Source organism: Elgaria multicarinata, chromosome 5, assembly GCF_023053635.1.
Source record: "Elgaria multicarinata webbii isolate HBS135686 ecotype San Diego chromosome 5, rElgMul1.1.pri, whole genome shotgun sequence".
NCBI lineage: Eukaryota > Metazoa > Chordata > Lepidosauria > Squamata > Anguidae > Elgaria > Elgaria multicarinata.
The window spans coordinates 44,964,888-44,987,183 of NC_086175.1; the positions used below are offsets into that span (position 1 = coordinate 44,964,888).

The window sequence follows — 22,296 nt, forward strand, 5'->3', positions numbered from 1 at the left end:
TAAAAACTTATTAATAAATTTATAAGCAAACAGCAGAAGCATCCATTTTCCCATTGCTTTTGTACAGCTGCCCCATTTATATTGAGTTTAAGAGTGATCAAGAGAATCTCTTCTCACCCATCCTACCCCACACTTGTTCTCTCCCTCACAAACAGACCATAGCATCATTAATACAGGTATCAATACTTAGTAGGAGAGCCTGGTCGCTCTCTCTGATTCCCTGCCTTTCTCAAGGGCAACAGTTCTTTATAAAGCTGGTGAGTTTGAGAGACAACAGTTCTTTCTGTGTGTTTGCTGCTGAAACTTAAATTCAGTTTTACTGTTTTGTAATTGAATCCAACCGTGGCAGATGAAACTCCACTTCTCCTAGAAATAATATGCAGCCTTCTATTTTATTTTTTTAATATTTTGTATGTGCATGTGCTTGAGCAGGAGTTACCTTGATTAATAGTGTTTATCAGGAGCCATCACAAAGCCTTCCTGTTCAGGAAGTTAACTCTTGGAAAGTTTCCCTGGCAATTGGCTTTCTCTGTGGGAAACCTAACAGAGGAAAGTGGAAAAAATATTTAGCTATGTTTATCATCTGTATTGTATGAGCTGGGGCCTACACTGTACTGCTTTCGTCGCCAGCTGAAGACCTTTTTATTCACTCAGTATTTTAACACTTAATTTTAACTTAAATTTAAATTTTACTGTTTTAATTCTGTATTTTAATCTTATAATCAACTTTGCTGTGTGGCTTTATCCTGGTTGCGCTTTTTATACTGTATTTCGTAATTGTGTTTTTAACCTGTTGGGTGTTTTATTGTGGTTTTAATTTTTGTGAACCGCCCAGAGAGCTTTGGCTATTGGGCGGTATAAAAATCTAATAAATAATAAATAAATAAATAAATAAATGTGCAATATCTTTAGTGGATACAATTTGTAGCTTTGATTATATTTATCCTACCCAGTCCCCTGCCATCTTCTGCTGTTTTCCTTTTCCTCTTTCGCTTGTGGAAAAGGATTGGGAAGGGTGGCTTGTCTGATGCATCCTCCTTTTCCAGTCAGATTATCTTTCCCAGTAATCCTACTCTTGCATTCATTTTCTCTCTTACTGGTATTTGGCTACTCTTGTACATTCCCATTGCCCCAGCGTAAGAATTATATTGCTTGCCGGCATTTATGAAGGTCAGCTGCTCTCTTGCCCTTTGTTAAAGCAGTGTAGGACTGGTTCATTTGACATGGGATAAATTGGCTGTTTCCAAAGTTATGCATTTGGCATTGTTTTAAGTCAACAATCTCACCTCGGATGTATTTACCCAGTTGTACTAACCTAAACTCCATTTGCCTACCTCTAATTGGGGTGCTACATATTCATTTACCCTGAAGTGAAAAGAGGCCCCATGTTTGTCCGGGGGGATCTTTTTTTTCACTTTTCCCATTTCAGCATCAGATGTATGACATGATAGAGAGCCTTTATTTGAGGCCTGTCTACACATACAGGAGAATGAGGCAGTAGAGCTCTGAGATAGTATAATGGAGTATACCATTTCAAATTGTACGTGGGAGATTACATTTTTATTGCCCCTATATAAAAACCTCCTGCAAATAAGAAGCAAGAGAGAATGAATGACCTGGGCTATATCTTTTCTCCTTGATATGCTAGTTTGTTTTCTTTTAACTTGCATGTAGCTTTTTTGGTTTGTTTTTTACATGGAGAGTATTCATAATGGCACCAACCCCTTCCCCTTTGACTATGAATTGATGTACCTCATTCTGCCACAAGTGTAGATAAAACCTCAGTAAATCAGAATCTGAAGTCAATTAAAGGAATATCATCTCAGGGAACTCTTTAGTACGTTGCTCTGGCTGTTGTCTGTGCTCAAGCCAAAATGGTCCTATCATATGATGTTAATATAAAAAATAATCCAATTAACTTTAGTTTCAAATTGTTAGGATGGGGAAGACACGCCCGTAATCATTTGTAAATGGTGGTGTGAGTGGATCAGGTGGATCAGTATTTTACTGTTTTTGCATAAGAAAGATCACAGTAACAAAAAATCACAATAAGAGGCTATCTTCCAACAATGAAATAACAGGTTCTGTTTTTTTTATTATTATTATTATCATCATCATCATCATCATCATCATCTTGAAACTAGAAATACTAAGCCAGACAAAAGTAATGGATTGCTTTTGGGGCTGAAGTGTGTTCAATTATTTAATTTGATTTTAATTAACTTGTTCCATATCCATTTTATGTTTGTTATGCTGCTTCGATTGAATTTGAATCATTTCCCCCACAATGGTACCTTGTTCAGTTCTCTCCTTCTCGCATTCTTGTGCTAGGTGCCACAACTGAGGAGATAAATCAACATTGGGAGTGGCTGGAACAAAACCTACTCCACACCTTGCCTGTGTTTGATAATAAAGAAGATATTGTTTGTTTTGTCAGAGGTAAAATAAAGGTAGGGGTATATTCTGTTTTCATCCTTTCCACTGGTTTTCAATTAAGTATAATAAGCTATTGTGGAGCAGAGTTGTCTGTTCTGTTTGGATATGTTTAGAAACAAAATGTACTAGCTGGGGTGCTATATGGTTGGACTTCATGCTTACAGAGCAGTGGCTGCATACTTGAACTCCCTCCCCCACTCCCCGATATCTCACTTTAGCTTTCCTGTCCTGCTTTATCTCTTCCAGTTTTCTTTCTTACAATATATACCATGAGATATGAGATCTCCAATACAGATATTATGATATACCTTCCCTTAATTTGTTGCTCATGCATTGTAATTAATTTCTCCTCTTTTTTCTTCAGTCTCCTGTGCAAAGCCTTCTGTACATGTGCACTTACGCACATTGGTACTGGGGTTGTTGTTGGGTACCTAATAGCTAAAAGATACTTAACTGAAAGCCAGCCTTCCCAACCTGGTGCCCTCCAGATGTATTGGACTGCAACTCCCATAATTCCTAGACGCCATGGCCATGTGGCTAGAAATTCTGGGAGTTGTAGTCCAGTGTGACACCCCCCTTTCATCTTCCTTTATTCCTTTCTATAATCAAAGGATCCCAACTTGGGTCAGTCATTAGAATGTTGCTCACTGGCTCTGTGACTGACTGACCCTTTTCTGGCCTCACAGCCACCAGCCCAGCACTCTTTATTCACCCTTGTCCTTCACTGCTGCCACCATAGAATACGGTACCTTACCTCAGATACTTCAAGAATCCAATCCAGTTTATGAAACAGAAGAATTTTTCTTAAACAAGTAAGGTTATGCAGTTTACAAAGCTTGTGGTGCAATTTGTCCTATTACTTGTTTGTTTCAGAACAGTTTCATCTGTGACCCTGCCTTCTCTACTCACTAATCTACACTATCTCCTCCTATTCACTCCCCCCCAAATAATAAAACACATTGATCCTACATTCTCTAGACCCTCTCACAGACAAGCCCAGACTCTACTCTGACTCATACATATACACTACTCCATGCTAACTCCTCCCTCTCCCTGCTAACTGCTAGTCCAGACCTTTGAACCAGCAGCCAATCAGCATTTTCTTCACATTCATTTTACTCACTCCCCCTCCCAACAGCATTAACTACTTACCAACCGTAGTCCAAATTGCACTTACATCCTAGATAGCAATAATCATTAAAACATTACAAATACTTACAATATATATAATTGGCAATAAACAGTAAAACATCACATCCAGCACTTCTGGAGGTCATCAGGTTGGGAAAAGCAGCTGAAAAACCATTGTAAAAGATGAGCTGCTGAGGATTTAGCAAATTATTCATAGGAAGCCTTCATTGCTTGTGTTTGAAACTATAAAGAGGCAGATTTCTATAATCTCCAACACCGCATTTTAGTACCTGAACTTTTAACCTTGGCTGCTATGGCTGTCCTGACCTTAGTTTCGGTCAGTAACAAAGAGGTGCTCCACATTGGCTTTTCAATTTCTCAGAGGATTATTGCGAGTTTTTATTGCATTGCTTTTCATAAACAGATACAGATAATTTAGTATTTCTTTCTCTTGGTCACACTGAACTTCTGGTCCCATATGTGGCCAGATGTCTAGTGCAGCCATGGGATGGCGGTACCAAGCTACCTCCACTATGGACACATGGGAAGATTCACCTCTATGAGTCAGTCCCTACTAGCATCCTGGAAATGGCCTTAGTCAGATGAGAGTCTTTTCCGCCCCCCACCGTGTCAGCCGATCTGACCTGCAGCCTGTGAGGAGAACCTGTTTTTCAGAGATGGAAGTGGAGGCAACTAGATTAGTAGTGCCTTGAGAGTTTTCTTGTAAAAACCAGTCAGGCAGATGAGAAGTGGCTGCGTCAGGCTGGCTTTTGCCTGACCAGCTTGGCTGAACCAAGTGGCATTGTCAGTGGTGGCAACAGTCAGCAACTACGGTGGAGAGCTGTGTGGGAAGCATAGCTTAGAGATAACCTCCCTGCATCCTTGTTCTGCAGTCCTTCAAGTCAGCCACTACCTTGTTTTCATTGGGGTGATAGTGGACATGAAAGTGGTTGAGATGAAGGGCTGTTAATATCTATTTAACAGTTCTAAATTATTTGATTGCTTATAATTATTAAGTTGCACGCGGACACTTAGGTTCTCCTATAATGCATTAATTTGGCATTCAATTAGGCATTAATAGCAGAAGAGACCAGCAGTAAGCTTGCGGAGCAAGAAGAGGACCCTGAGAAGTTCAGAGAAGCGCTAGTAAAATTTGAGGCCAGATTTAACTTCCCTGATGCAGAGAAACTGATTACCTATTACTCATGTTGCTGTTGGAAGGGCAAAGTTCCTCGGCAAGGATGGCTTTACTTGAGCATCAATCACCTCTGTTTCTACTCCTTTCTTCTGGGCAAGGAATGTAAGTATGAGTATGAAATAATATGTTTAACTTGTCTCTACCCTTAATTTTCAAATTGTTGTGTAGCAGTCTCTAAATAAAGCAAAAATTAAAGAGACGTATCTTTCTTCCTTTGGCTTAATCAATATCAGAGATGGCAACCTTAATGAACTTCTGTAAACTTGGGCTTGGAAGAGAACTTGTCCATGAACTTCTGTAAGCTTGGGCTTGGAAGAGAACTTCGGGGCTTATAAAAGTCTATTTCAAAGGAGGAGAGGCACTTCTTCTCCAGTTTGAATTAAAACCTGTGTGAAAGAAGAATTCCTGCCAACCCAAATTGTCATGACAACGCATTCCCTGCCAGCTCTTCACCCCACAAAATCCGCTTCCTCCCTCATACATTTGCTTAGCAGTCCTGTAGCAGTGGGAGCAGCATGGTATTTGGCGAGGAGGGAGGTCTGTCCTTTCCTCCACCCACTTTGTTGGCCTGGTGGTGGCCCTTGGAACTTACAGCCTTCCCAAAGGCTGCAGCCATTGCTCATAGGGTGAGGGAGGGGGGAGGACAAACTTCCCTTCTTCCTAGTCCCTGCCCCTGCTTGCTGGACCAGTAAGTAAAGGGTGGGATGTTTGGGTGGTGGGAAAGTGTTTGGGTGATGAGTAGGGCTGGTGGCAAGGGCAGGTTCGTTTTCCAAACCTCTAATTGGCTCAGAAAATTATGAGTTCTTTCCTTTTAAATTCTTTTATTTATTTTTAAAAACTCGCACCTTAAGACCATTTCCAAGTTAAGAGATCACCCATTTCTAGCCAAACCTACTTTTTATTAAACCCATCTAACTATATCTCCTGAGTTTAAAATTTATGAAACAAAACTGGACATCTCCACTGAAAGATTTGATTATATTCAGTAGTATATAAATGGCACAAATAAATAAATAAATGCTTCAAAAATGCTGGTTGTGAATGTAGCTAAATGTATAGGATAGTCATTGACTCTAGTTTTATGACGACTTTGCAACAAAGGATCCACAACCCTAGTTTTCAGGCTGAAGGATATTACTTGGTATCATAGTTCAAGTCCTGTGACTATAGGAAATCATGTGATTTGCATTGCTGCTTCACTTTCCTCATTAAATCTGCTGGAAGAAAAATCAATCCATCAGTGATTGTTGATAGAAGTACAGTTGGTCTTTAGTTCTTTATTGATATCCCTTTATAATTTGCTCTCATGTCATTCATCAGAGTAGCTATTTGTAGCTATTTACATTCCAGGCCTATCCTTAATTTCCATTCCCCAGAAAGAGAATGGATTTTTCTGCATTGCCCATGGTAGTTCACTTTTTACGTTAATTGTAAAATGTTAATTTATACATTCCCTTCAGAGGCTGCCTGTTCAGTTGTTCATTTTTGCTTTCTTTGTGGTATAATCTTACATACATTTGGTCCCAGTGAATTCAGGAGTTACTTTTAAGTAATCCAGAACATTGGGTTGTGTGTGTGTGTCTGTGTGAAATTCTGAATTTTTATGTTTACTTGAGTAGATCCTTTTGTCTTTCTGTAATGTCAGTAAAACTTATCATTCCCTGGGTGGATGTTCAGAAGTTGGAAAGAACCTCCAATATCTTTATGACTGACATTATCCGTATCACCACTCAAAGTAAAGAACGTGATTTCTCCATGTTCCTTAATATTGATGAGGCATTCAGGATAATGGAACAGTTGGCAGATGTAACTCTCCGCAGGCTACTGGATAATGAGATCTTTGAACTGGATCCAGGTCTACAAGATCCTACTCAGATCACGAAGAGGTAAATAGTGAAATTGTTTTTGTTGTTGTATAATGAACAGGACATCATTAAGTAGTAGTTTTCTAAGTACTATTTTAGTTTCAATTGCTTGATGAAGTCTAAATGAACAAATTTATTTGGAAAATGGCGGGGAAGTGAAGACAAAAATATTGTTCAAATAAAATGTGTTACAGTCAGTCTTCAGGATTTTTCTTGAGTGGATTAAGACAGGGATCTTAATTTGCAAAATATCTATACTGAGTTATGTCTTGTACAACTTCACACTTTATATTCTTTTTGAAGCAAAGGATTATTTTCCTTTTTTCATTAAGTATCTTGCCTTTTGGGTGAATTTCCTATATTTTGAACTATCATGCTATCTAACTCTGTGTTTGTCTTCTGTTCATCATTAGCAATTTTTCTTTGTAGTCTCGGTGCATCACACATAGGAGTTCTGCACATGCACGCCATTTTTTTCTGAAAGTTCCAGAGCTGAGAGAGGTTTTTGCAGGAACTGCTCCCACTCTTAACTGTACACATGTAGGTGCTGAATCCTACAAAATACATGGCTGCTATTTCTATTTTATTGATGGGCAAGTGAGTGTAACTTTGCCAAGTCAACTTAGTAAATCTATTGCAGGTGGGATTTGAACTCAGGCCATGAAAATCCAAATCTTTTTTTCTACAAAGTGCTGATCAGTTGGTAGAGTAATGAATTGTAACTAATTCTCTGACTCATTAATGTTTGAAAAGTCCTTACTACTTTGATTACCATAATTGACTTAAGCTTAATTCTCACTAAATTGGTAAATCACTGTTTGGGCTGTACTATTTCAGACAGGAGGTTGGGGCTCACATGATTGAATGCTTCTCCAGTCCTTACAGAAGTCACACCATAAGGAACTATATGTTTAAACTTTTTGCCTGCCATGTAGTTTTCTTTGATGTGGGCTAGTGGATGCAGTATATATATGGGAGTGTTTCCAGATGGAAAGCCCCTAGCTTGTCCAATCAATAGGCATTGTGCACCTATTCTGTCTTTACCAGAAAAAAACTAATCTGCTAATGAGGAAAAGAACAACCTGGAAGAAGCGGTGGGAAAACACTTCTTTTGTGTGTATGTGAAGTTTGGTAACTCACCTTCTCTTCAATTCTCTCTCTCTCTCTCTCTCTCTCTCTCTCTCTCTCTCTCTCTCTATATATATATATATATATAAAGAGGTTTCTGCAAAACAAACTGAAGATGTTATCTCTAGTTCACCTTTGTTTTGGTCAGAATGGAAAAAATATTTTTGTGCTGAGGCAGCTGAAAGATTAGTCATAATTGCAGATCGTTACACACCTCGTCAAAGGGTTTTTTCTGTTAGGAAACTTGGATCATTAATATAATCTGGTCTTCCTTTGAATGTTGCTTTCCATTGTTTTTCTTTTAACAAAATAGAGACGTTGTGTCTTGAGAAACCTTGATTAAGAAGACTATCCAGTCTGTCTTGTATTTTTAAATAGTTGTAAAACTTTCCGTTTTACTAAGCAAAAATGATGCACCAAACAATAATTTTATTAGCCTCTTTGTCAGAGATGGAAAAGGCATCCTAAATTCTTAAACAACTCGAGCAGGGCCAGTTTGTTAATTCATGTTGTCAAATAAAGCACAAATGTCAGAAGGCACTCTTTAGATTTTTTTAGCCCACACTTTGCATTCTTTCAGTAGAACAGAAGGGAGAAGCATTTTTTTCCTTCAACTGAACAACGTCTGAAGATAAACCCAATCCATGTGCTGTGAAAAGAGTAGTATAGCTTAACTGGTGTATTCATAGGGGCCCATACAGTGCCTTGCATAAATATTCACTCTGGTTTAACTTGTCCACATTTTGTTGTGTTACAACCTGGAATTAAAATGGAGTTAATTGACATATTTACCTTTTGATTTACACAACATACTTAAGACTCTGAAAGCAATATATATATATATATATATATATATATATATATATATTGATATTGTGGTTCAAAAGTTAATTAAGCAGAAACAAACTGGCATTTGTAAGTTGCGGAAGTATTCACCCCCTTTACTCAGTACTTGGTACAATCACGTTTGATATCAATTATAGCTGCAAGTCCTTTTGGTAAATCTCTACAAGCTTTGCATATCTGGATCCTGCAGTATTTGCCAATTCTTCTTAGCAAAATTGCTCAGGCTCAGTCAGGTTGGATGGTGACTGTTGGTGATAAGCAATTTTCAAGTCTTGCCACAGATTCTCAATCGGCTTGAGGTCTGGGCTTTGACTGGGCCATCCTAAGACATTCAGTTTATTGTTTTTTACCTCTCCAGTGTAATTTTGGCTGTGTGTTTAGGGTCATTGTCTTGCTGGAAGGGGAACCTCCGTCACAGTCCAACAGGTTGCCCTGTATTTGGCTCCATCTATCCTGCCCTCAATCCTGACCAGCTTCCCAGAACCTGCCAATGAAAAGCATCCTCACATGATGCTGCCATTACCATGCTTCACCACAGGAATGTCAATCTCTAGGCGATGAGCACTGTTGGCTTTGCGTCACATATAGCATTTTGTGCTAAAGCCAAAAAGTAAAATTTTGTTCTCATCAGACCAGATAATCTTTTCCCATATGTTTGCTGTGTCTCCCACATGCCTTTTGAGCCTAGCTTTGTGGAGTGTCCAGGTGATAGTTGTCCTATGGACGGTTTCTCCCATCTCAGCTGTGGCTCTCTCCAGCTCCTTCAGAGTTACCATTGGCCTTTTGTTTGCTTCTCTGAATAAGGCCCTCCACTGAGTTTTGATGGATAGCCTTCTTTAGGTAGAGTCGTGGATGTGCCATATCCTTTCCATTTTGTAATAATGGATTTAACGGTGCTCCAGAGGATGTTCATAGTTTAGGATTATTATTTTTATAACCTGTCCCTGATTGGTGCTTCTCCAGAACTTTATCCCAGACTTACTTACATAGCTCCTTGGTCTTCACAATGCTGTTTGTTTAGATATGCTTTCCAACAAATTCTGGGCCCTTCCAGAAGCAAGTACATTTTATCTGAGATCATGTGATACTTGAATTGCACACTGGTGGACTCCATTCAACTAATTATGTGATTTCTAAAGGCAGTTGGTTGCTCCAGAGATTATTTAGAGGTATCATAGCACAGGCGGTGAATACTTATGCTATCAAGATCACATTTCTTTCTTTTTTCTTTCTTTTAAGTTTTATTATTATTAATTTTAGTATATACATTTTGGCATTCATAAATTATATATCAGAAGTTTCATATACAGAATCCAAATGAAACACAACAGCTTGGAACAGTCATCTGCTAGAGTATTACTAGAGTTTGACTGTAGGAGTTCATTGCAAACAAATCAAAGTCTTTACATCATTCATTTACATCATTTAGTAGATCTTTAAATAAGAGCAACGAAAAAATTGAGAATTGTTTTCTTTCAAAATTAATAATAGAAAAACCACAATAGCGTTTAACATCAATAGATTTTAAAATTAACAAAGGTATAAAGTGGTGCTGACTACAGAGGTTATAGGGACCTTCCCCCTTTGGTCAAGCTATAACGGGGAGAAACAGTTATATCTATCGATGTCTAAAATATATCTGTCTCTCATATAGACAATGAAAGGGTGCCAAGCATTGAAAAAACAAGCAGTTTTTAGACTTCTGTCTCTTAGACGAGCGTATTCAGTTAGCTTGGTCATTTCTGCTACTTTCCAGACTTTGCGTAGCCATTCTTTTAGCGTGGGGATAGCATTACTCCTCCAGTTTCTGGCAACCAAAATCCTTGTAGCAATCAAGAGATTCTGAACCATTTCACATTTCTAAATCATTTTGTGGAACATGTAGATTCTTTCCCCACTTCGACTTTGTGGACTATTCTGTGTTATCACTAAATGGAGTTAAAATCCCAATTAACTATTTTAATTCCAGGTTGTAACACAACAAAATGTGGATAAATCAAGGGGGGTGAATACTTATGCAAGGCACTGTACCTATTACATTGCTTCTAAGGGGCGGGAATATGTGTGCTGCTTAATTGCATAGTTCAGAAGCAAACTGTTTCAATCATTTGTGGCTAGAAGTAGATTGTGGAACTTTTTTGGGACTGATTGCAGCTGCAGTAAATATGACAGCTGGAAGCTCCAATGGCATGCAAAATACCATTATCCTGTCAATGCTGATGTCTAATGCCAAAGTTAACTGTGTCACTACAGATTCTATCAATGAAATATCTATTTGATCTTCTTTTGTAAAGCAACAAAGAAAGAGTTTGTATACAAATGCTCAGTTCCTTTCAGCTATGCAAATTAAAGCCAACTTTGCCCCAAGACAAAAATGTCCAGCGTTGAGAATTTCTTTTTCTTCATTCTGCCCATCCTCTGTCAAATATCATTATGGAGCTATAGTTTCTGCACAGAAGCCTTACAACATTAACAAATGGGTATTGTACATCTGTGACACATAAAGGCATTTTTGTTGTGCAAGACTCTCAGACATTTTATGATAGGTAAAGAGTACCTAATATGCTGCTTATATTTGAAAGTGGTTATCTTTTCAACTCTAATAAAGATTAGGGTTGGATCTAGACTTATTCATACATTTCAATGGGTCTATTTTAAGTATGGCTAAATTTGGAAGCATAACTCATTGACATGGCTATTGAGTTCCTTCTGCTTGTTATGTTTTGTAATTCATGTTCATTGTAGTATGAATTTGTAAAAAAAACAACCAACCTAATTAAAATTGGTTTGGTGTTTTGCTTTTTTAAATTGGAACCACCCTTTAATCCTGCAATTTTATTTTTACATATAAACAATTCAAATTGGTGTAAGTTTGAACCTTGAAATAAATGTTGTCCTTCACCTTCTCTAAAAGGGATCTTGAATCCAGAGCACGAAATGAGTACTTCAGAGCCTTTTTCAGGCTACCAAAGAAAGAGAAGCTGCATGAAATTGAGGATTGTTCCCTCTGGACTCCCTTTAGCCGTTGTCACACAGCTGGAAAGTTGTTTGCCTCCGATAGCTATATCTGTTTTGCCAGCAAAGAAGACGGCTGCTGCAATGTTCTTATTCCACTCATAGAGGTTAGTCTCTTTCTCCCTCACTGTTAACTTTTGGGGCAGTGTTCAACAGTGATCACCACTGACTTGCCTCCTTTCAGAAACAAGTGTTTCCACTTGTTTCAAAGCTTGCTCCAGGAATTGCCAAATCGCCGTTTTGCAAGTGATAGGGCCCCATGTGTGGACAGGCAGGATTGGACATTGCCCTAAGTTTTGAAATCCACAGTTCTTAGGACAAGTCACTTAGCTGATTAAAATACTGCCCATGTGGATAGGGTTGGGTGGGGACTCTTTTAAATAGAAGACAACTCTTTATCCCAAGCTGTTTAACAACTCATTCTACGTATATTTCAGGTAACGTTCAGTGGTTATATGGCATTTAACTGTTTACTCAGGGATTGAACAAAATATGTTGGATACAAACTTTACCACAAGTCAATGTGACTATGCAGTAGATATTCTGAATTCAGGTTAATTCCCCTTTTAATGCTTTATCCAGTGTGCCATACTCACAGTAGACTCCTCCTGCCCTTTCAGTGTATGCTAATGAGTGAAGTGGGATTTTCAAAACAAGGATGTGAGGATGAATTATGGGGCAACAGTTCTTCTGGGCTGCTTAATAGAGGGTGTAATCTTCTTCACACAGGTTGGAAACCAAAGAGCTACATTAGGCACTCCCACAGGTTTAGGGCAGTGGAATTTTTAACTTTTAAGTGGCAGACTTAAAATTGGCATCAAACCTCTGGGTTTCAAGAAAAGGTTGCCATGGAATATAAATTGAAATGCAGTCCTACACTTCCTGTTCCATTAACAAAGAGTGCAAATGTAGTTGCTGCTTCAAATATACCTGCTATTCTATTCCCCCCCCCCTATTTTTATGCTAAGGATACATCAGTCTTCGGACATTTCTCTGAATGTTGTGGATTAATACATTGTGTATGTGTTGTTGTTTCTTAAAAAACAGGTGGCTAGTATCGAGAAGATGGAGGACACCAGCCTTCTCCCCAATCCCATCATTATTAGTATAAAAAGCAAAACAGCCTTTCAGTTCATTGAGCTGAAGGACAGGGATACCCTGGTGGAAAATCTGCTTCTGAGACTGAAACAAGTGAAGACCAAAAGCCCAGCTCTCCATAATAGTTTGAAAAGCAGAGATATGGTATTAAATGTTTAGTTTGTTTTCAAATGCAGATGGAGTATATTTTCCTAATACCTTTTAAACCAGAAGAAAGGCTTGTTGGTAATATCAATGTATCGGTAGCTTCATTGCTTTAAGATAGGGGTAGGGAATGTATAGCCCTCCAGATGTTGTTGGACTGCAATTCCCATCTGTCCAAGCCAGGATAGCTAATGATGAGGATGATTGGAGTTGCAGTCCAACCACATCTGGAGGGCCACAGCTTCCCATCTTTGCTTTAAGATGAAGAATATATATTATACTTTTAAACATGTTGACTTTTCAGATGAATTCAAAAAGACAGCAGAGATTTGAAATGCAGGTCTAGCTTTCCATCCTTTATCCACTTACAACTAGAGGAAAGAGTGTGATATGCTTTGAAGATGTAAGGTAGAAAGGTTGACAGTTCTTTATGTCTGCCAGTATTGCGTATTTGTTTATCCAACTATAGTGATGTGCAAATATAAAACTTTAAGTAAATATAACACACTTTAAGTTAACTAGCATATGCTTTCAACACCAAGAAACTATTGTTCAAGAATTAGTTTAGTATCTAATTTGTCTATAAAATAAAACAGAAACCTGCAGTATGCATAATTGAAAAATATATGTTGAGAGATGGCAAGACAAGATTGGATTTACAGAATGATTGAACACTTTTTACTTCCTGTTGATTTTGCACGATGATTTGCAATTGGTGTGATGTATATTTTATTAATGTAATTTCAGTTAGCTGTGGATGCTTCTTATTTTAAAGCTGGAAAAATATAGTCTATTGCTATTTCAGAAGTATTTAGCTGCTATTATTTCCAGAGGGTAGCTGTATTTGTCTGTTGCAGAAGAAGCAACAGACTTGTGGCACCTTAAAGGCTAACAGATTTATCCTAGCATACACTTTTGTGGACTGTAGGCCATTTATAGTCCATTAAAAATTATGTCAGACTAACTTTGTTCGTCTTTAAGGTGTCACAAGACACTTCATTGTTTTAGTTGTTACTGTATCTAGACAGCACAGTACTTTTCATATTCTGTTCTGTTGATATTTTTCTTTATGTGTGTGGCAGAACTCTCATTCAACACATGCTGACCATGAATATGGACAGTTGAGAATAGTAGCTTCACAGAGCAATGACAGCAGTGAAAATGACAGAAACAACAGATACCTGCTGAGTGCAGAGGCATTGAGTTCAGCATTTCAACCTTCTGGAATGGATGGCCTGGACTTTAGGATGGTATGTGAAGCTATGTGTTTAGTTGTGGAGGGCTTTTAGAAGCATATCTTAGCACCACCTTTGGGTTCACAGTGTCACCTTGTGTTCTCTGACATGTTACTGATGCGAAGATTGCACGTAAAAGAGTTGTTGGTATCATGGCAGCCTGGAATTCTTCAGAGAAGAGGTAGAGAGAAATATTAGCCTGGACAAAAGGCTGTTCTTTCCACATTAATGGTTTCTGTCCTTGCTTTCCACAATCCATTCCTTTGCTTGTCTATATAAATATATATGAAATGCTGCTGGTTGGAGTGAATATAGTCTGGCACACAGAAGCACACACCCAAGCTGTGTTGGAGCAAGGGCTATTTTCTCCATTACAATATCAAATAACAGGAATGGTTTTGCTTGCTGTAATAATGGTTTATCCATTTGGCTACTTGAAACAAACACCGGATATGTTGAGAATCTGTTAACGGCTCAGCAACTGAAAATGACTCGTGTAATTGCTTCCCACTGTCGTGTCTTAAAAAAATATAATGTAGGAAATAGTCCTGAGACATGTGATTCTTTTGTTGCATTTCTCATTGTATGATATATTATTAGATTAGTTAGGTGTGACAATATGTTGTGACGTTTTATATTTTTTAATTTGTCATAATGAATTGGGTATGGTATTGAACTGCTTTATTTTTCAAGTATTTGTAATTACCTGAACTGATTGTAATTTTGATAGTTCTTTATGGATCATTTTACACTTAGTGTCAGACTTCCTAGACTTCCTGTTAAGAAAAATAGTTGGGTAAGTCTGCAATCCTGTACGCAGTAATCCCTATTGAACTCATGCATATGACTGAACTGTAAAAATATTAAATTCAGTGAAAAGGAAAAACACTCATTTCTGTTTTCATGATTTGCAGACTTGTATAATGATTTGCATTCAGGTTTTCCAAATAAGATACAAATTTGCAGCTTGCCTTCTCCTTGCAATAGACCTACATAGATATTGACCAAAACAAAGGATTGCAATTGCCTTCTAAAATCTATTTTTATTTCCATATTCTGTCAAACTATTTGTATTGCTTTCTTTGAAGGAGAGGCTGTTGTCATGCATTGTGACCTGTATAAATACAATGGATTTAACATGCATCTCTTGGCTTTCAGTCTAGGGAGCAAATCAAAGAGAGACTCTGGAATGATCATTTTGCTGAGTATGGCAGAACTGTCTGTATGTTTCGAACAGAGAAAATTAGGAAACTAGTTGCTATGGGAATTCCAGAACCTTTACGAGGCAATCTGTGGCTCCTTTTCTCAGGTAGAGTATGACTTTTCAAAAAAAAATATATGTAGCCAACTGTAGAAAGAAGCAGGCAGAAGAAGTCCCGTCCCCCCATCCCTGTGCTCTTTGATTTGGGAGGAGAAAGAAATGTACCACATTTATGGCCCCATTCCATATTCTATTAATGGGGGGAAATTGTGATTAGATCATTAACAATACACAGAATATTATTCCTCCCTTTAGCTACTTAGTTCTATGTTACACTTAAGTTATAGCCATTTTTATTTATTTATTATTACATTTTTATTTAATTTTATTTATTTATTTTCTAATTCAGCATAAGTAACTGCTCTAATACTAAATTATTTATATATATATATATATATATATATATATATATATATATATATATGCATACATAAGTATTAAAGATATTTAGGGCACAATCCTATGCATGCTTGTACTAAAAGAGTCCTACAACTCCCAGCATGCCTCAACCAGCCATGGCGATTGTACCCTTACACCAAAATAATAATGTTTCTACCTCAGCAGACATTACTGAGATGTTATACTTGGCACAAAAAACTGAAACAACAGGCTTAAGACTTCCTTTGTCATTTCCTTTGTTGCAAGCTCAAAGTGGGACTGTTAACTGAGATAACAAGTTCCAGTGTGTCATCTGCCGTTTAGACATGTAACACTTGCGTGATTAAATCCTTCCATATGACTTTGGTTTTAGCATAGAGAATCCTAGAGGACTAGCCCATAAATAGTATATTTTACAATACAACATTAATTCCAAGATAGCTTATTCAGACTGAGTGAAGCATTCTGGACAATATTTCACCTTAGAACTATGCTGCTGCATGTTTCAGTATAAATCTGGCTTAGGAATATGTTGTGTATACAGAGTATATTTCATAGGCATAGAGAGGAGCAGCCTCACTATAGATCGTAATTTTTTTTTTGACGTATAATTTACTTTTACAACATTATATTTGAATTTGTAGCCGATCTTCATTTTTGCATTTGCCTCTGCTTCATTCAGATGCCGTGACTGATTTGTGTTCCCATCCTGGTTATTATGAAAACTTAGTGGAGGTGTCCATGGGCATGTGTTGCATAGCAACAGAGGAAATAGAACGTGACTTACATCGCTCATTACCTGAGCATCCTGCCTTCCAGAGTGAAACGGGCATAGCTGCACTGAGAAGAGTATTGACAGCCTATGCACATAGAAACCCCAAAATTGGGTACTGCCAGGTAAAGTTCTGTTATGCCATCAGTTAGTGGGTGGGGTCTGTCATGCTCAAGAATGTCAGGCCTCAGGATGCTAAGGGAGGTTCACCAAGGCGGATTGGGGCTTACTAGAAAAGGTGAGAGCTCCAATCTGCCCCTGCCCCCCCACCCCATCTGTCTCTGTGTGAAGCTTAATTGGGCCACAAGAGAGAATGTCAGCTCCCTCTCTTAAAAGTGCAATTTAGATTGTTTGTCTTGGCTATGTTCCACTTCTGTTCATTGGCACTATGGGAACCAATAGGTAAGCTTGGTGCATTTGATCCAGACTTAACCATTTTGATAGGTTTACTTTAAATATGACTAAGTCTTATTGATTTCAGTGGGTCTACTCTAAGCATGACTAAGTTGGGAACAAAACCCTATGATCGCTTCCATAGTTTCCTTCTGTTTGTAGAAGGCCTCTGGGTAGAAGTTTTTCCCAGCCCTGCTTCTTTTAATCTGTTTAAATGGAGAATTGAATCTGGAACCTTTGCATGCAAGTCCCCCTATTCTGTGAGTGGAACACAGAGTCGGGTTTTCCTGCCTCCGTTCCTCTCTACCCCCCTTCACCACCTGAAAATCAGCTCTGGGGGATTTGGAAACTCTTGGAAACTGTGTGGGATACTGTGCAAGGGATGCAAGGAATGGGCAGAAATCCCCCACGCCTTGCATGCACAGAAAAGCAACTTAGAATCCAAGCTATAGTGGGGGAAATGCCTGAGTTGAACAGTGTTTTATTGTTTTTGTTTTGTTTTTTGGTATATTAGTTTTTACAGAATGTAGTTTTAGATATATTTTTTACAAGTTGAAAGAGAAATTCTAGTTAGACTGCAGCAATTAATTTAGTAATTTCTTTATCTTTTATGCACAATAATAAGACAATAATAAGGCCTCGGTGGCACGGAGTGCTTTCTACCAACTTCGGTTGGTGGCCCAGCTACGCCCCTATCTGGACAGGGATAATCTAGCTTCAGTTGTCCATGCTCTGGTAACCTCCAAGTTAGATTACTGCAATGCACTCTACATGGGGCAGCCTTTGAAGACGGTCCGGAAGCTGCAGCTTGTGCAAAATGCGGCGGTCAGATTGATAGCTGGAACAGGGAGGTTTGAGCATATAACACCGATTCTGGCCCACTTGCATTGGCTGCCTATATGTTTCCGAGCCCAATTCAAGGTGCTGGTCTTAACCTATAAAGCCCTAAATGGCTTGGGACCACAATACCTGATGGAACGCCTCTCCCGACATGAACTTACCCGTTCACTGCGCTCAACATCTAAGGTCCTCCTCCGAGTGCCTCCTCCGAGGGAAGCTCGGAGGATGGCAACAAGGGAGAGGGCCTTCTCGGTGGTGGCCCACCGACTGTGGAATGATCTTCCCGATGAGGCTCGCCTGGCGCCAACGTTGTTATCTTTTCGGCGCCAGGTCAAGACTTTTCTCTTCTCCCAGGCATTTTAACAGCATTTAACGTTAAGTTTGTTTTTAATGGACCCCAGAATTGTTGTTTTTAAATGGATATTGTTTTTATACTGTATGTTTTTTAAATTTTTGTATACTTTTAATGTTTACTATTTTTAATTGTTGTAAACCGCCCAGAGAGCTTCGGCTGTGGGGCGGTATATAAATGTAATAAATAAATAAATAAATAAATAATATGACACCTTGATTATTAAGTGTGTTTTGAAAGGTGTCTCACTGCAACTCAATTATTTTTCCTCTTTGGCTTCCTAACAGTCTATGAATATTTTGACCTCTGTTTTGTTGCTGTATGCCAAAGAGGAAGAAGCTTTTTGGTTGCTCGTTGCTGTATGTGAGAGGATGCTTCCAGATTACTTTAATCACCGGGTGATAGGTAAGAGACTCCTCTCCTGATTCTCCTTGTCTTATCTCCCTGGGAACTAGTACTTAACATACTGTATATCAGCAATGAATTGAATTCAGGAACAGTAACACACTCATATTAACCTTTTCTCTTTTTTTGGATTCTTTATATCAGACAGTAAAAGAACAGTAATAAGAATAGCTTATTTTTATTGTTGAAATCAGCTGATGTTCCACTTTCCTTGGGCAATTGTTTCTACTAGAACTTAGTTTTATTGCTTTTTAGTTTGGCGTGCCTTCAGCTCCTAAGATTATTTGATAGAAGGTCACCAATGTGTTGTGCATGCACCCCCCTTTTTTAAATGTGCAAAGCTCTGAAATACTAGTCAGCTCAATATTGTGAGATAACTAATAAGAAGAAGGGAAGTAAGATTTGAGTACATATATTAAAGTACTTCAGGATTAACAAGTCAGATTGCCTTTGTATTCTCTTCAGCTATGAATTGTATGGGATTGTAAATTTAAAACAACTAATAACTTCAGCCTTGGCTAACCTGACCTGCTTTGATTTTCAGGTGCTCAGGTAGACCAGTCTGTATTTGAAGAGTTAATCAAAGAGCGTCTTCCAGAACTAGCTGAACATTTGAAAGACCTTTCCACGCTGGCGTCTGTGTCTCTGTCCTGGTTCCTCACTCTTTTTCTAAGTATCATGCCCCTAGAAAGTGCCGTTAATGTAGTAGACTGCTTCTTCTTTGATGGGATCAAAGCCATTTTTCAGTTTGGTTTGGCTATTCTTGAAGCCAATGCTGTGGAATTGTGCAACAGCAAGGATGATGGCCATGCATTGATGATTCTTAGCAGGTATTGTTCTGACTCTTGCTATACTAACAACCCAGATTGCTGCTTTAATTGCTTTGCTGCTTATTTAATAGTAATAAAATGGTGCAGAGCAACAGAAATCTAATAAGGTGATTTTAAACACACACGAAGTAAACACAAGCACACCTTACTACTAGGAAAAGCAGAGCTCTGTTATTATAGCCTGACAATACTCAGTGGGAGGAATTTAACAGAGTCCGTCCACCAGTATTACAGCACCCATCAGCAGATCCGAATTCCCTCTCCCCCCCGGAGCCCCCTCCAAATCTGCTCCAGAGGCTTGGGGGACCCTCTGGAGCAGATTTCAGAGGGGAAAGAGAAAGTTCTATTATGTGAGTAGAATTATGCTTGCCTGACAGATGTATCCTTACGGTTTTAAATATATCTATATATATATATATATTTCTTTCAGGTTTTTAGACCATGTTAAGAATGAGGAAAGCCCCCTGCCATTGATTGGGAATCAGCATGCGTTTTTCAGCGATGATATGGAACCCTGTCCTATAACCGAAATAGCGGACCTAATTCGAGATTCTTATGAGGTACCTATGCATGCAGCAGCTAATAAGTTTGTAACCCAAAGTTAGGACCACTCTTTCCTGTGTTTAATTTAAAGAATGATTTTCTCTCATTTAAGCAAGAATAAAGACAGCACAATTGTGATGTGGCAAGAAAAATGTTTTTGAACCCCTTAGGATTGTCACATATTTCCAACCTAAAAATGTTACTACATCTTAAACTAACCCCATAATCCTAGATAAAGAACAATAGATAACGTGATTAAACAAATGGTGCACAAACATGATGCTTTTTCAACGTTTATTTATCCATAACTGATTCAACATTCAATATCCATGTGTGAAAAAGTATGTGAACCTTTAGATTCAGTACTGGTGGCACGCCCTTGAGTGTCAATGACTTCAAGTAAGCGTTTCCTGTAACTGTTGATCAGACTCTAACATCAATTTTGAGGAATTTTAGCCCATCTTACTTACAGAAAGTTGGGATGAGGTTCTTCTGTTCAAACTCATTGTTTGTTTTTCGCCAAACATAACGTTTCTTATTGAGGCCCAAAAGTTCTACCTTTGACTCGTCTGTCCAGAGAACATTGTTCCAGAAGTCTTAGGGATCATCTATGTGATCTTTAGTGAACTTCAGACGGGCATCAATGTTGTTTTTTTAGAAAGCAGTGGTTTCCTCCTGGCTACCCTCCCATGAACACCATTCTTGTTCAATCTTTTCTGATAATTGAGTCATGAGCACTCACATTAGCCAAGGCAAGAGTGGCCTACAGATCCTTGGATGTTACTCTGGGGTTCTTTTTGACTTCCTGGATCTTTCACCAGTTTGTTCTTGGAGAGATTTTGGTAGGACAAACGCTCCTGGGTAGAGTGGAGAACCTTCTCCATTTGTAGACTTATAGGTCTGACAATGGAGTGGTGGAGCTCCAAATTTTTAGAAATGGTTTTGTAACCTTTTTCTAAACTGATGAGCGCAATAACTGCTTTTCTGAGGTTTTCAGAGATGTCTTTTGATCGTGGCATGGCATGTTTCCACGCAACCGTATGGTGAAGACCAAGCTCACAAACTTTCTGATCCTTTTATAGGGTGGGGCCTCCCAAACTCACCACTGAAGACCTACCTAATTACTTAAACACTTGATTCTAATTATTTCCTTTAATTGAGCTGATACAACCAGGGGTTCACTTACTTTTGCACTTACCCTGGCTCTTAAGTACTTATTGTTTGCCTAATTTATACATCATTTTATTTCATAAGACACAGAATTGGGTAATATAAAGCCTATTAGATATTTAGGACTAGTTTTGATTCACGAAGGCTATCATGGTAAAACTATGGAATTTCTGTAATTATCATTAGGTTTCACAAATGTTTTCTCACCATTGTAAGTTCGGGTTTATACACACTGGCTATATTCTGTATTGAAGTGAGAGTACTCGCCTTCAGACTGAAGTAAAACTTTATTGCTGTACTCTAGAAATTTGGAGATCATTCTGTGGAGCAGATTGAGCACATGCGCTACAAACACAGAATCCGTGTTTTGCAGAGCCACGAAGAAACCACTAAACAAAATGTGGTGAGTTCTCAAAATCCATAATGTCTCATGTATTTCAAAACAATGTCAGACAGGGGCCATAAACACAGTTTTTTTCCAATGTTTGTAGATTTAAGTATATAAAAATCTACCCATAGTTTAACTTTAATTTGTATAAGGAACAGAATGAGACATATTAAAATACAAAGCCACTAAGTAAAGTGGGTGGCACAAACCCACATAAATTGCATCAGCCTTAAAGTTCCAGGGAGAGAGGAGTTCAGCCATCTGAGACCTGGTGCCTCCATTTCTTCTACCCTTTCCCTCAGCTGTTCTAAGTGAGAAGGTCCCATAGGTAGAGTAAGAGAAAAATCTTTACCTGTGGATTGGTTAGTCTTGTGGCTGTTTTAGTCCAGCAAGCAATGGAAACCTTACTGGAAGTTGGGAAGTAAAAAATGTTATTATATCTTGGGAGTTGGAGTACGGCAAGAGAAGGTAAAAAATTTCGTATCTTTGGGAGGTAGCAGAAAGTTGGTGCTGCTTAGCCAATATTGGGTAGACATGAGGTAAGTAAACATGAGACGATTTGATAGAACAGATGACAAGATAAGAATCTAAAACAAGAAATGAAGGCAATGTACAGGAAAAGTTGTGGGATGCCTGACTCATCAGGTTTTCACTGCCCAAAGTTGCCACGAGAAGTACTACTACTAGCAGCAATGCCACTTTGCTCCTAGGCTCATTCCTGTTTTCTCTTAAGCTCAGAGTGGTCATCCCAGATGTTTCCATTGCTCCAGAAGACCTGGAAGAACTTTATGACTTGTTTAAGGTATGCACATTTCTGAAATAGATGGATGTTCTCCCAGAAAAGAATCTTGTACTCCCTAAATGTATA

At 38.4% G+C, this 22,296-nt stretch overlaps 1 protein-coding gene across 3 annotated transcripts in view; it reads left to right on the plus strand.

Moving 5' to 3' along the window:
- TBC1D8 (TBC1 domain family member 8) overlaps nucleotides 1–22,296 on the plus strand; it is a 40,670-nt gene that overhangs the window by 13,678 nt on the left and 4,696 nt on the right. For all 3 annotated transcript variants that reach the window (XM_063126254.1, XM_063126256.1, XM_063126255.1), the window contains exons 3-15: nucleotides 2,332–2,450; nucleotides 4,639–4,867; nucleotides 6,411–6,651; nucleotides 11,519–11,726; nucleotides 12,667–12,861; nucleotides 13,944–14,111; nucleotides 15,255–15,405; nucleotides 16,418–16,632; nucleotides 18,380–18,497; nucleotides 19,042–19,327; nucleotides 19,758–19,887; nucleotides 21,345–21,443; nucleotides 22,162–22,230. In XM_063126254.1, coding sequence (XP_062982324.1) covers nucleotides 2,332–2,450; nucleotides 4,639–4,867; nucleotides 6,411–6,651; nucleotides 11,519–11,726; nucleotides 12,667–12,861; nucleotides 13,944–14,111; nucleotides 15,255–15,405; nucleotides 16,418–16,632; nucleotides 18,380–18,497; nucleotides 19,042–19,327; nucleotides 19,758–19,887; nucleotides 21,345–21,443; nucleotides 22,162–22,230 — 2,228 coding nt within the window. The remainder of the gene's footprint in view (nucleotides 1–2,331; nucleotides 2,451–4,638; nucleotides 4,868–6,410; nucleotides 6,652–11,518; nucleotides 11,727–12,666; nucleotides 12,862–13,943; nucleotides 14,112–15,254; nucleotides 15,406–16,417; nucleotides 16,633–18,379; nucleotides 18,498–19,041; nucleotides 19,328–19,757; nucleotides 19,888–21,344; nucleotides 21,444–22,161; nucleotides 22,231–22,296) is intronic.